Consider the following 12,972-nt stretch of genomic DNA (forward strand, 5'->3'; position numbering starts at 1 on the left):
CCTAGAGCTGTGGGGCTCATACTTGAACCATCTAAAAAGAATCCCTATATTAGTTACTCCCTAATCCATCTCACGACTAATCTATCTACATGCTCCCAAACTGAGCCGATCATCGCCATCGCGAAAAGGGCGCGCTTTTCTTTGGCAGTTTGGTTTCTGAATCCCCCCCGCAAACAGTTCGCTCCAGACCATCGACACCTCCGTTCGCCTGGTAACCAGACTCGACTATCCTGATTCATATTCAGATCGTGCGCTTCGTTTGGCTCCTTTTATGATTATTTTATGATTATTTTACCATCTCGTTCGCTTCCCCCCGTTCTCCTTATTACCAGGGACTCCCGTTCAATTTCCAACATTCCTGGACAAACCGACGACGCATTGATTGGAGCGCTCCCTTATCTCACTGTAGGACTTGCACCGCCCGACTATCCTGGGTAGCGTCATCATCGCTGCGCCCCTCCTTTCCAGCCATGGCAATGACCGCTCAGGCGCATACACCTGTGCAGGATGCATATCGTCCGTTGTCACCACCAACCGAATCCATCCTCTTAAATCGAGGCTACAGCCTGCGGTCCGGCTCTAGACCCAACTCCGTTGTGGCCAGCAATTCAGGCTACAACTACGCTCACGGTGCTGTCGTCGACCCTCCTTCAAACGTTCACAATCCTCGCTTTCATGAGGAGTTTGACGCGCCCAGTCAGCGTGGTTCTGTTGTGCTCGATGGACCGTCAACTTCTGGTGTACAACGTTCCGCCTCGCAGATGTCACATTCCCGTTCAGCGACTCCGACACGGTCAACTACTTTGAAGAAGAAATCGTCGCTCAGCAAGAAAGGCAGTATGCGTCGCAGCGGGAGCCGTCGGAGCCTACGCGCAGGCAGTGTGAGGAGTCTGGTCTTGGGTGATAAGGAAAAGTATGGCGTCGATGGCGCGGATGATCAGCACAGTGCGTTTTATGTCCCGATCCCGACGAACGGGAACCCGACTGAGGTCATGGCGCAACGCTTTCAAGGTATGCATATTTCTTCTTCGGAGCATGTATCTCAATGATCAATAGTATGCTAATGCAAAGTAGCTTGGCGCAAGGTCTTGAAAGATCTCATCGTCTTTTTCAAGGAAGTCCAGAAGTCCTACGAAACCAGGTCTAAGCTCTACCTGTCGGCGTCGAATGTAGTAAATAACGCTTCGCTCCCTCCGACGTTTCTCAAGTCTGGCGGTCTCGCCGATGCAACCGACATTTTGCGAGATTTCCACCGTCAAGGTTACCTAGAAGCTAACAAGGCTGCCGAGGTGGAGAGCGAAGTCGTTAACCAGCTCATGGGCCTCCGAAACGACCTGCAAAAGAAGACCAAAGAAATCAAGAGCCTTCAAGGCGATTTCCGGAACTCCGTCGACAAAGAAGTAGAGAACACACGCAAGACGGTTCGCCAACTGCACGAAGCGCTAGGTCTGGTCGATACCGATCCGTCCGCTACTTCAGGCAAAGGAGACCCGTTCATTATCCGGTTGGGTGTCGACAGGCAGATTGAGAAGCAGATTGAGGAGGAAAACTACCTCCACCGTGTGAGTCTTCTTTCTAAAGATCCCTACAGACTTTGGTCACTGACCCGGCTGTAGGCTTTCCTAAACCTGGAAAACTCCGGTCGCGAACTTGAATCGATTGTCGTCAGTGAGATACAGAAGGCGTACAATGCGTATGCCAGCATCCTCAAGCGAGAAGCCGATGAGGCTTATGACACCGTGGAGAAGCTCCGGACAGGACCCATATCGATGCCTCATGACCACGAATGGAACCACTTCATCGCCAATAGTGACGAACTCGTCGATCCTCGCGTTTCTCTCCGGAACGTGGAGAACATCACCTACCCTGGCAAGGATCATCCGGCTGCGGCTGAAGTTCGATCCGGCATGTTGGAGCGAAAGAGCAAGTATCTGAAGAGCTATACACCCGGCTGGTAAGTATTCTCATTGTCAATGTCTGCCATCTTTCTGATTAGAAAATAGGTATGTCTTGTCACCGACTCATCTACACGAGTTCAAGTCTGCCGATCGGGTAGCATGGCAGACGCCAGTGATGTCACTGTACCTACCGGAGCAGAAATTGGGATCACACTCGCAGCCGGACTCAACGTCGCACAAATTCATGCTCAAAGGCCGACAGACCGGCCCCATGCATCGTGGTCACTCGTGGGTCTTCCGCGCGGAATCACACGAGACCATGATGGCGTGGTACGAAGACATCGAAAGCTTGATCTCCAAGACTGGCGAAGCACGTAATGCATACGTTAGGCGACACGTCCGCAGTGTGAGTGGCGCGAGCGCTCGGACCAGCATTGATCTGGATGAAGACGAGGCCGATCGCACACCGTATGCAGCGGAGGCAGTCGTATTGAACCAGGAGCGGCCGACGTCTGCGCCTCGCGAGCCTGGTGGCCGTTTCCCGAGTGACGTGCAGATTGATCGCCACGTGCAAGCCCCACTATCTCCATCCAGTGGTGAGAGTTCTGGCGGGCACGACCTATTTGCTGCTGCAGGGTCCCTGCCCGACGGAGCTCCTTTTGCAGATGGAAATCGTTCTATCTCGGGACGAGATGGTAGCCAAACTCGAAACGCGGTCGGAGAGCACGATGGGAACTACGGGCTCTCGGCCCCAGAGCAAGATAATAGATATTATTCCGGTTGGATGGGACCAGCTGAGATTGTCGCTCGTCAAAAGCAACAGGAACAGAGCAACGCTCTGGGTGGCCAGAGAGACAATCTGGGTCCCGACAGATCAAGCGACGTACATCCCATGCTCTTCACCGGAATGGGGTCCGCTAGTTCCCGTGACCCTTCACTGAATCGACAGAGGAACAGGCGCGAGAGCGGATCCACTGCCCCGACCACGACGAACATCACCGATCGCACGCACAATACCGTCCCTACCTCGATCGACGGAGATCATGAAACTTCCATGATCGAAGGTAATGATGCCGGCCACCAGCTTAGTGAGGGCCTCAAGAATGAACGAGCCCCGTTCAACATGAGCAGCGCTGCAGCAACGCCGTTGTCTGAAGTTACCTCGGAAGGAGCCTACGGCTCCTATATAACAAATCCCGAAAGTGATGTGAGGCGATCTAAACCAAGTGTATCTGCGCTTGAGTTGCAAATTCCAGGCCACTACCCACCCGCAAATCATATACCTGCGTGAAAGCATCCAATTGACGCAAACACTTCACTTCCAACTGCTTTTTTCTTCTTCTCTGTACATTATATACTTCATCAGCATATACTTCGTCCACAGGTGATCACCCGCGTCACTAGCTGACGTCTCCTCGGTTTTCCTTTGGGTGACGATGTCAGGGAGGCCGACGGTATGAATTGGGATACTTCACAATTGGGGTGCTTGTCGTTTTTTCTTTTTCGAATGAATGGATTGTTTGGATACGGCTGTGGAGCTGGGGATCTGGATTGCTTGTCTGCTCGGCGTGCGCGCTTGATTTGACTCTGAATCCCCATGCGGTGCGATGTATTTCCTTTGTGGTTTCCTTTGTCATTTCCTATGTCATGCGTCATTGACTCTGATGTTTCGCTTCCTTGTACTATATTCTTATATTTCCTGGAATACACGTCACGTCTCTTGAAGCATATGGATATCAGCCCCACGATCTCAACATAGACAAGCCTCCAGAGATTACTACCGTACCACACGCTGTGAACAGCTAGACCGAGATCAGCATGCAGAGTTCTTGCTCGCAAAATTGATCCGCTTAAGTAGTATACAAAGTGCAATGAATCTAGGCCCCTCGACATCTTATCACGGTCATGGCATAAGAGCTTGCGACTGGTCAAGGAACTCAATTATTGCCACATCATCAACATATAGATCGATTGGCCCAGTGGTTAAGGCACCTGCTTTACAATAAAATCGCAGGGGATCGCAGTCGAACCCTGCATCGATCATTTCTCTTTTTTTGCCCGTTATTCCTTTTCAAATATCATATCACGTAATTTTCTTCGAGAACTTTTTGTCTCTTCGCTGGTGATGGAATTCTTCGGCCGTCTTCACTACTGGGGAAACATACCACAACGCTAAGTGATGGTAAATTGAGCGCCGAAAATAGCTGCATTCGACGCCATTTTAAGCGTTCAATTTACCAAGCAAGATCTTAGCCATTCCAGTATCACGTGATGGGCACTGGCCCACTTTGATTTATTGCTTCCTGAGTACTTCTAGGGGCAGGCTATCCCGCTAGTCGACTAGGCGCTCTAGTCTATATAGAAAGAAACGAGCGATCTAACATTAATCATTTTTTTAGCAGTGCAGACGACGACGAGGAAAAAGCCGAGGATGATTACGACCTTAGTAGGGATCTCAAGACACTTCATTACGGGCAAATCAGCTTGATCTTGCTACCGAATCCTACTAGAGACCGTGACCACCTCGTTATGGAAATTGATTTAAAGGCTACTAAGGGCCACCATAGTAGACCTGATCTGCTGAACTGACTATGTCTTCAAGAAAAATACTTTTGATGTCCCCAGTGAGACAGCCTATCTTCGACGTCATAGATCTCGCAATTTCACTGGCAATCCTCGTGAGATATTCATGACAAGAGAAGAATGATTAATTGACTCTTTGTAACGGCGCGACCCAATGTTAACCTATGGGATAAGTCCACCATAGAAATGCTAAGATGGGAAGGTTAAGGAAGCAAGCCGGCTGACCAGTATCAAGAGTACCAAGGGACAGCGATGAATCTTGTTCATTGTGCACATTTCAATTCATTCAGGGGAATTTTGGACCCTAGAAGGAGGAAACCACACGTTGACTGAGTGCAGGTCTTGACAACATCCCATGGTTGATCGATCTAAGGAACTGAGCTCATTTTGCGTGTATACCAGACAAAACAGGCATCATTCAAACCTACCGATGTTGAATCAGTACGTCAGACGGCAGTCCCGGAGTCTTCTCGTTCTCATTTTTACAAAATAGTATCCATAGACCAGATTGAGTCTCTCGGTCTACTCGTTTTACATCGCGTCTGTATCCAAAACCAAAACTGCCTCACGTCCAACATCATCTTTCGCCTTGAAGACTCGAATATGTCGCGATGTCAAAAGATGCACTTCAGGCTGCTTCATATCTTTGGGAAGAAAGGGCCAAAATACTCCGCCATACTTTGTTTGGATGAGCCCATCTTACAGAAGATCTACGGACACCTCTCACTGGTCGATCAAGTTTGTCTATCCCTCAGCTGCAAAGAGCTCTTCGGCCTATTCGGGACGATAGTGAAGCACAAAGATCTTGAATTTCCACGACTCTTGCGTATTAGGAATCCAATCCTGTGCGTGAACAGTCAGGATGTGCCGCGAAATCAACTCCTCCTTCGACTCGAAAATCGCCGCTGGGCCTACTGTGGAAAGTGTTTGAAACTCCATCCACGGAAAGAATTCGTGAGACATTCACTGGGACTATCAGCTCTGGAGAGACTCTGCACTTACTACGCTGGTATAGCTGACCTATGTCCCTGTATTTCTCTGACGATCCGAGGTCGAGACCAGCTTGTCAAGATCCTCAAATCACCCGCGAGTCAGCCCAAAACCAAATACGGCCCATTTGAGTATGACTTTGACAATGGAGGAAGACCCAGCCTTGTCCACCGCTGTTTATTTAGCACTGGGTCTGGCTGCCTTGTGCGAGTTGCTCTGATAGTATATATTAAGGAAACTGGCCAGTTATGTGTAACGGGTCGGCATACTATAAGCTTCTTTTCCTCCCACGCTCATCTCACAGCTGAGCCTAGCTTTGCTTGTCCTCATCAGGATCTCCTATATCTCGTCTCCAGGGAGCAAACCGCAAAAGATCTTCACATGCGCAGGACTTTGATTTTTTCAAAACCTCATCGGGATCTCCTGCCTCTTGTCCCCGTGAAGCTGGTCTCAGGAGCCTGTCCCAGGTGTCAGACTTTGATTGCAAAATACCCTTTGTCTGAAGACAAGAATCGGGCTGAGTTCTGGGTGGTTCGAAATCTGGGAAGGTGTGAATGGCCTGCAGACCGTCCTTGGCTTGACCAATGTCGTCTCACCGGAGCATGGTTTTGGCATAATGAAAAGTACTGGTAAGCTTATCAAAGGATCCGCGCAGAAAGAAGAACTATTCCTGAAATTTCCCTATAGGTCTTGGTCGCGGGACTTGCGGAAGATGACGCAAGGTGTTTACGGTCAGTGGAAAAGAGATTACTGCCTGGAACAGGAAAGAAGGTTGCTTCAATATCAACGCAAATATCAACGCAAAGCCTCATGAACTGCAGATGAGGGAATCCAGATAGCTGGTACCATCCCGACGCTGCTTCTTGCAGCATCGTGTTGTTGAAGGAAAAAGAAAACATGATGTGCGCTCCTGGGACAATTCATTTCTATTTTAAGGAAGAAGACTGGCTGAATGACTTTGATAAATCAATGAAACTTCATTTCATCTCGGTACAGGACATGTCCAAGCTGGTCCAGCATTTGGTATCCAGCATAGAGAGTGGCGACAATATGTACATTGAATTGATGCTGTCACCCTGATAATTGAAGCTGCACTGTACTCTTTGCTGGAAGCCAGCCAGACAGCGCCAGCGGTGGAATCTCCGGCACTCGATTTCTCCGCTCCGTTGGCCCCCTCTCCCGTCAGTGCGGCCGCCTTAGCTTCCAAATCGGCTGCTTCATTGCCAGAAAGGCATCAATGGACCACCGAACATCCTGGCTGTCGAGAGTTTGGGGACAGGACAGTGAAAACATCAGTGACCAATCAATTGAGAACGGAGCGGTCTGCGGGTGCCAAAGCCATGTGGCCAAGGCAAGGAGAGAGACGCTCGGGACGCGGGGATAGGAGAGTGAATTCGTTCTGGTTGCGCTCAGTAATCAGTCAGACTACCTTGGGGACAATGTACTGACCCGAGCCTATCCTGGGAGAAAGGATGGCATAGAGATTGTCCGTTCGAAGCAGGAATAGTGTCGAGAAACAAAAGTGAGTTGTCTCATGTCATTTTCCTGCGCTCGAGATTCCCAAAGCAATGAATCACTTACATGTGGGCTCGTCTTGGCTTCACCCGAAGGTTACTAGTCACCAGCACTGCGAAGAAGTGCGAGCCCGTCGCTGGTGGCCCCACCACTCCATCTATCAAGGTGAGCCGCCTCGAAAGATGGAGCTCTCCTACACCATTCCCTCAGCCACCGCTTCCCGGGTGTAGGGGTGGGGTCTCGAAGTGTACCAATCCAGTCAACCGATCTCGCGTCTTCGGAGATGACCTGAGTCAAGTTGACCTTCATGCCCTGCGCCTAATCTGTCCTCGTCAGTGACCCCTCAGACGCGCTCGGATCAGCCCTGCCACCACCTGAGTTAGATGGTGCCGAAGGACCGGGAGTTTCGTCTCTCCCGACAAGATCTGGTGGATCCTGGAGCTGATCATCGCGCTGGTCTAGGGGGTCCGGTGGGGCAGGATTGATTCCTCCAGAAGCGTCTGTTCTGCCCCCACCACCTGACTCGAGATCGGCTGGACGGCGCGCATCATTCTGGCCCGACGGCGGCCACAGTCGGGGAAACCAGTAGCGCAGCCATGCCTTGACAGGGAGCAGCATACTTGCCACCGACACTCCGAGAGCGACACAACTAATAATCAGCGCAATCCAGACTTCTTTCATGATGGGTGAGTATATAACTTGCCTTGGAATTTGTGTGTGAGGAGAGGAAAAGAAGAAGACATAATGAAATCGAGCAGGAAATCCTTTTAAACCCACGGGGGAAGCTATTACGAAGGCAGGTGCATCTATCGTGGAGGAAGGTACGATGGCAAGAAAAGTATGTGCGAAGATCCTACAGGCACAGGAACGTTGAATCTAGTACACGGTAGATTTCCCAGCCAAGACCAAAAGAAAGAACCATTCCACATGGGAAAAACTAGAGCCGAGTGCCGGGGTTGCTCGTAGATAAGTCGAATGAACAAATTTCTAGGTCACGGCGGACGTTCGTCTAATGAGATGCTTACAACCCGCTCATACGTGAGGGATGCAGCTGCGAGAGACCCATGAGGTTACCGCCGGCAAGTGTGGAAAGGGTAGTTACGTATGATCACTGATGGCCATAACAGACAGGTCATTTATAAGAAGGCCACCAGCATCTACTGCTTCCCCGATGAGGATTCTCCAGAGACAAAAATCGAGGGCGCCAGTCGATGACTTGGTGCGCCCACAAACACACTGATCCAGGTGCACTTCCTGTATTCTTACGACTTGAGAGCGTACCTCTTATATTGAGGTTCGGCGTAACAGGAATGATCTGCCGAGATTGTTGGCCCAAATATAATCTTCTAAGGTCCCTTCGGACTACTGTGCCAGTGCACAATACCGGAGGCCGCAGTAGTAATACCCTGGATCCGCTGCATGAAGAAAACCTTTTAACATTGCACCCAACGCAACACAAAACACGATTCTATCACTGATCCTTGAGTTTTTATGTGATAAGCGCGGCGGTTGACAATCGCCTCATTTGGTGACCGGGTTGCGTCAAGACCATCTGGATCTCCGCCGGGGTTGTCTGTGCCAGAACTGGCACCCAGGGACGCGTCTCTGGGGTAGAGTCGCGATCGAGGGCAAGGCATCCGGGTAGCGAACAGATGGAACCAAAGAGACACTCGCAGATTCCTACATCAATTGAATGTTCCGCGACAATCGAAGATCTTTTGAAATGGGACAAGGTAGGCACGTATACTGCTACAATAATGGTAGCTCTGCCATTCAACAAAAATCAAATACACAAACCAGCATCAGGAGGTGTAATAGTAGAATGAGAACTTGAAAAAAATAGTCAAATTATGAAATGCAGGTCAGTATGTCATCAATTCCTGGTTTATGAGTAATACATCGCAAATTCTGGTTAAAGTAGTTTTCCCAGGAAATAATACCCGCAATTTACATGATCTGATCCTGCGTGATTCCGGTGGTGGATTCTGCGCCTTCCATTGGTTCGCCTTGGCCCTGGTCTGCATTCATGTACTTGACAAACGTGATACCGAGAGGACGACCACCATACTGATAACCAGTGAATTTGGCTGCCGAGGAGTTAGTCAGTCTGCGGTCAATGATATTTTCCAACTGTAACGTACCAATCGCAGTCTCCGCAGTCTCCGCATTGTCGAACTGGACTACACCAGTGCCACGAGAGCGACCGTTGGGCTCGTACTGAATTTCAGCACGTTCAACCTTGCCGATGGTGGAGAAGAGATCCACCAGATCATCATTGCAAGTAGACCATGGCAGCTGGTGATCAGGATCGTTAGCACAAGCTCCTCGACGGCGGAGATGACCAGCCGTGTGAGTCAAAAGGCAAAACTCACATTGCGCACGTAGATGATGGGACTCTTTTCTCCTCCAGAGGTTGCAAAGTCAGTGAATGGGTTGGGGTTAGCCGATGCGGCGGGCTCGAAGTTCTGGGGGCCTCCTCCAAAACCACCGGCTCCACCGTAGCCACCCCTGAAGCCGCCGCCGCCGCCAAATCCGCCACGGCCGGCAAAACCACCACGACCGCCAAAGCCACCCCGGCCGAAGCCACCGTAGCCACCCCGGCCGCCGAAGCCGGGTCCGGAACCGGCAAAGCGGTCTTCACGGACCTCTAATGTCCGTCCCTGCCAGTCGTAGCCGTTGAACTGTTGAATAGCGTTGCGCGCATCCTCGGGAGATTCGAAGGCGACAATACCGGAGCCCTTGGGACGGCCAGTTGCGTCGGTGTGAACGTCGGCGCGGATCACAGCACCTTGCTGGGCTGTCCACGACGGTCAGACGTTAATTCGATATGCAATATCGCCAATAGAAGGCTGCCGCGGAGCGGTTCTGCACTTACCAGCTTGGCGGAACAAATCCTTCAGGTCCTGCCAACCGACATTGAAGGGGAGCTAAATCAAGATTGTCAATACTTATAACCGGATCTATGACGGAGCATTATATGATTCGAGTAGGGGCAACAAACGTTAGACACATAGAGTTGTCTTCCACCACCGCCAGGAGCACCACCGGGGGGGCCACCGTAGCCTCCGAAGCCACCTCGACCAGCACCCCCAAAGTCTCCTCTGGAAGGTCCACCAGTAAAGCGTGGTTCGGGCTCACGGTCCTAGTCAAATCTTGTCAGCGTACACAATGGGCGAGAGACGCGCACAGATCGGGCTTCGGACGTACCTCGCGAACGTAGACAAGACGACCCATGAGGTTCTGGTTGCTAAGCGTGTTGACTGCATTCTGCGCTTGCTCCCTTGTAGCGTATTCCACAATCCTGAAATATATTGTTAGCGCAGGCTCAAGAGGTTAATGAGAGCCGGAAACACTCACCCGCATCCCTACAATGTCCGGATGGCCAGGCCCAGCCCGTCAACCCAAATCGTCCATGCAAGAAACCAAGGAAAATCCAGAAGTAAAAAGAAAGAAGAAAAAGAAAAAGCCAGCCACGCTACGCATTGGTGCCCACCTTCGACATTCCGTTGGGAAGTAGTAAGACGTCGGCAAAGATAACCTCTCCAGCTGTATGAACGATGCGGAAAATCATTCCCCCCAAAGTCAGCCACAAGTTTTCATCCAACAAAAGCTGCGTCGCACTGTCGACACGATATGACCCTGCTCACCCTGTCTCATAAAGTCCTTGAGATGATGCCACTTGACATCGTAGGATAGGTTGCCAACATAGACCCGGCGGTCCTGTTGGGACGACTCGCGTACTGATTGCATCATTTGTTCTTTGGCGACTACGCGGTCCTCAAAAGATCTCGAAGGAGGGTAACTGCTGCGGCCACCGTAACCAGATCCCGAATGTCCTCCAGTTGCGCCCTGAGCAGTACTCATAGGAGACCGAGACCGGCGATCACTGCGGCGATAATCGTCACGACTGCGAGAGCGACTGCGTGGGGAGTACGAGCGACGGCTCCGTCGAGGACTGCGAGAACGTCGGCGGGGCGAGCGAGACCTCTCGCGCTGCACGTAATCAGTGTCAAAAGAGTCGGAAGGCATCGACGAGATTGGACCGAGCCCAGCAAAGACTAAAAAAAAGAGAAATCGATAAGAAGCGCGAGTAGCGAAAGGGGTATGGCTGAAATGAGAGGCTAGGAAATGACGGGAATGTAACGTCTCAAAGGGGGGGGGCTGGTCTCAAACTGTCCTTCCCGAGTTTCGAGGAAACCCCCAACGCTAGCGCTGAGAACCGGCAGAATGGGAGATCAGGTGACACCGCCTGCGCGACAACGCGCAAACCTCAGAGAGTTGAGGACCCGGGGAGAAAGGGCACACAGAAAGTGAAATTTCTATCACGGAAATGAAGAAGGACAAAATTGAGACAAACAAGGTAGAAGGAATCTTGAGACAAACAACATGGTGCAGGAGTGCAAACGAGACGTTAGAAGTGTGTTACATGCAATCGATAGGGACAGTGGGTACCCGGCATCATCAGCCGCGCGCCATCAGCCCCGGGAAATGGGAACTATGAAGGCATAGGAAACTCATTTCTGAGCAAGGGAAGAATGTTTTCAGCTCAAGAACATTTGGGAGTGACATTCTGATGGCAGGTGATGGACTATAGAATGTACACTAGACAAGGACACGACAGAAGCCCAGGACTTACTTGGTATGGTCGATAGACGTCGGCTGGAGAACAGTACTTAATGTAAGCCAAGAGTCCACTATCAACGCGATCGGAAATAGGAACAGCGAAGAGAATCAAAGCAAGTGCCAGGGAGGCGAGAAGGGTAAAAGGTAGGAGGAACGAAATGATCAAAGGAAATGAGAAAGATGAGGTTGTGAGAGAGTAAATAGCGGGGGTGAAGATGGAACGTAAAATCAATCACACTTTGTCAACCACTTTGCGTGTGTGCGTGTGCGTGTGCATGTATGTCTGTCAAATCATCGGAAGTGTCAGGGCAAAGGTAAGGGAGGGAGGGAGAGAGGGATGGGAACGATTGACGGAAATCCCGTGGGGATCCGAAATGCAGCGCTCTCTCAACCAGGATGATTCGCTCGCGGAGGACGAGTAGCCCGTGGATGGCTCTTACCTGGTATTGACAGCGCGGTAGAGTTCCGGGAATGTTGGGGGAAAAGAATTTTGATGGAGTGAGGGACCAAGGATTGGATGGACTGATGAAGGGATGAAGCGGGTGGATAAATGGATGGGAAGAGGGGGTGTGAAAGGTGATGGTTCCTACAGTAGTAGGTACAGTAGTACGATGGTAGTTGGTGACTTTTCGGGGTTGGGTGAGGCGGGGAAGGAAAAGGGACGGATGGTGGGAGAGAATACTAAGGGTACAAAGTAGCTCGATTGTGTTGAACGCTGAATGTCAAGCGTCAAGCCGGATGGTATGTGCAGGACCCCGAACAGTGATTGGACTGAGAGCAGCCTTGGAGGAGGCCAAGACAGGGGGTTGACAGAAGCAAAAGGTGGAGGTGATTGTTCAACAGAGCAACACAAGGCTAACAGTGCTCTGTAAGGTAGTAAAAACAACTTATATGGAGGAGGATGTGAGGACGAGACGCAATGGAAATACCATGGATACAGAGGGATGCGTGTTGTTGTGGTTGTGGTGGTGATGATTGATAATGATGGAGACTTGAAGAAGAAAAGAAAATAAACGAAGAAAGATGTAGATGGTCACTCACCCATGATGTTGTGTTATTGTTGTTAGCTGCAAGATGTGATGTGACAGTCGACGATGACAATCAGATGGGATGGGATGGTCTGGAATCTGAGTCCTCCCGAGTTGAAGGTTCGTCCGGTCTGTCCTGCTTGGTGTCCGTCCAGACTGTGGATTTAAGAGCGAATGGGCTCTCAGACCTGGGAAGGGAGTAGCAAATGAACGATAAGTAGGGGGAGGACTGGAGTAATAAGAGACGATAATATCAGAGGGAATCGAGGGGGGTACTAATGGGGGAAAAAAAGAAAACAACAGGCCGAAGACAAGGGACGCTGATTGGGCCTGTT

At 50.7% G+C, this 12,972-nt stretch overlaps 3 protein-coding genes and 1 non-coding gene across 4 annotated transcripts; 2 read left to right on the forward strand and 2 right to left on the reverse strand.

Annotated features, from left to right (window-relative positions):
- Positions 1 to 470: 470 nt before the first annotated feature.
- Positions 471 to 3,189, forward strand: Aspvir_009934 (SLM1 family PH domain-containing protein; the record flags this gene model as incomplete). The annotated part of the gene is made up of 4 exons (XM_043273072.1): positions 471 to 1,011; positions 1,075 to 1,562; positions 1,617 to 1,954; positions 2,004 to 3,189. 4 exons carry the CDS (start codon positions 471 to 473, stop codon positions 3,187 to 3,189), a joined length of 2,553 nt encoding a protein of 850 aa, XP_043129007.1.
- A 674-nt stretch (positions 3,190 to 3,863) lies between these two features.
- Positions 3,864 to 3,941, forward strand: Aspvir_009935. The gene has a single exon. It is a non-coding gene; the product is annotated as a tRNA-Val (tRNA).
- A 3,363-nt stretch (positions 3,942 to 7,304) lies between these two features.
- Aspvir_009936 (uncharacterized protein) lies at positions 7,305 to 7,667 on the reverse strand (the record flags this gene model as incomplete). Its single annotated transcript, XM_043273073.1, has 1 exon — positions 7,305 to 7,667. One exon carries the CDS (start codon positions 7,665 to 7,667, stop codon positions 7,305 to 7,307), a length of 363 nt encoding a protein of 120 aa, XP_043129008.1.
- A 1,266-nt stretch (positions 7,668 to 8,933) lies between these two features.
- Aspvir_009937 (RNP domain protein) lies at positions 8,934 to 11,015 on the reverse strand (the record flags this gene model as incomplete). The annotated part of the gene is made up of 8 exons (XM_043273074.1): positions 8,934 to 9,073; positions 9,128 to 9,281; positions 9,359 to 9,783; positions 9,862 to 9,913; positions 9,988 to 10,128; positions 10,194 to 10,287; positions 10,466 to 10,532; positions 10,634 to 11,015. 8 exons carry the CDS (start codon positions 11,013 to 11,015, stop codon positions 8,934 to 8,936), a joined length of 1,455 nt encoding a protein of 484 aa, XP_043129009.1.
- Positions 11,016 to 12,972: the final 1,957 nt, after the last annotated feature.

This window comes from Aspergillus viridinutans, assembly GCF_018404265.1.
Source record: "Aspergillus viridinutans IFM 47045 DNA, scaffold_9, whole genome shotgun sequence".
NCBI lineage: Eukaryota > Fungi > Ascomycota > Eurotiomycetes > Eurotiales > Aspergillaceae > Aspergillus > Aspergillus viridinutans.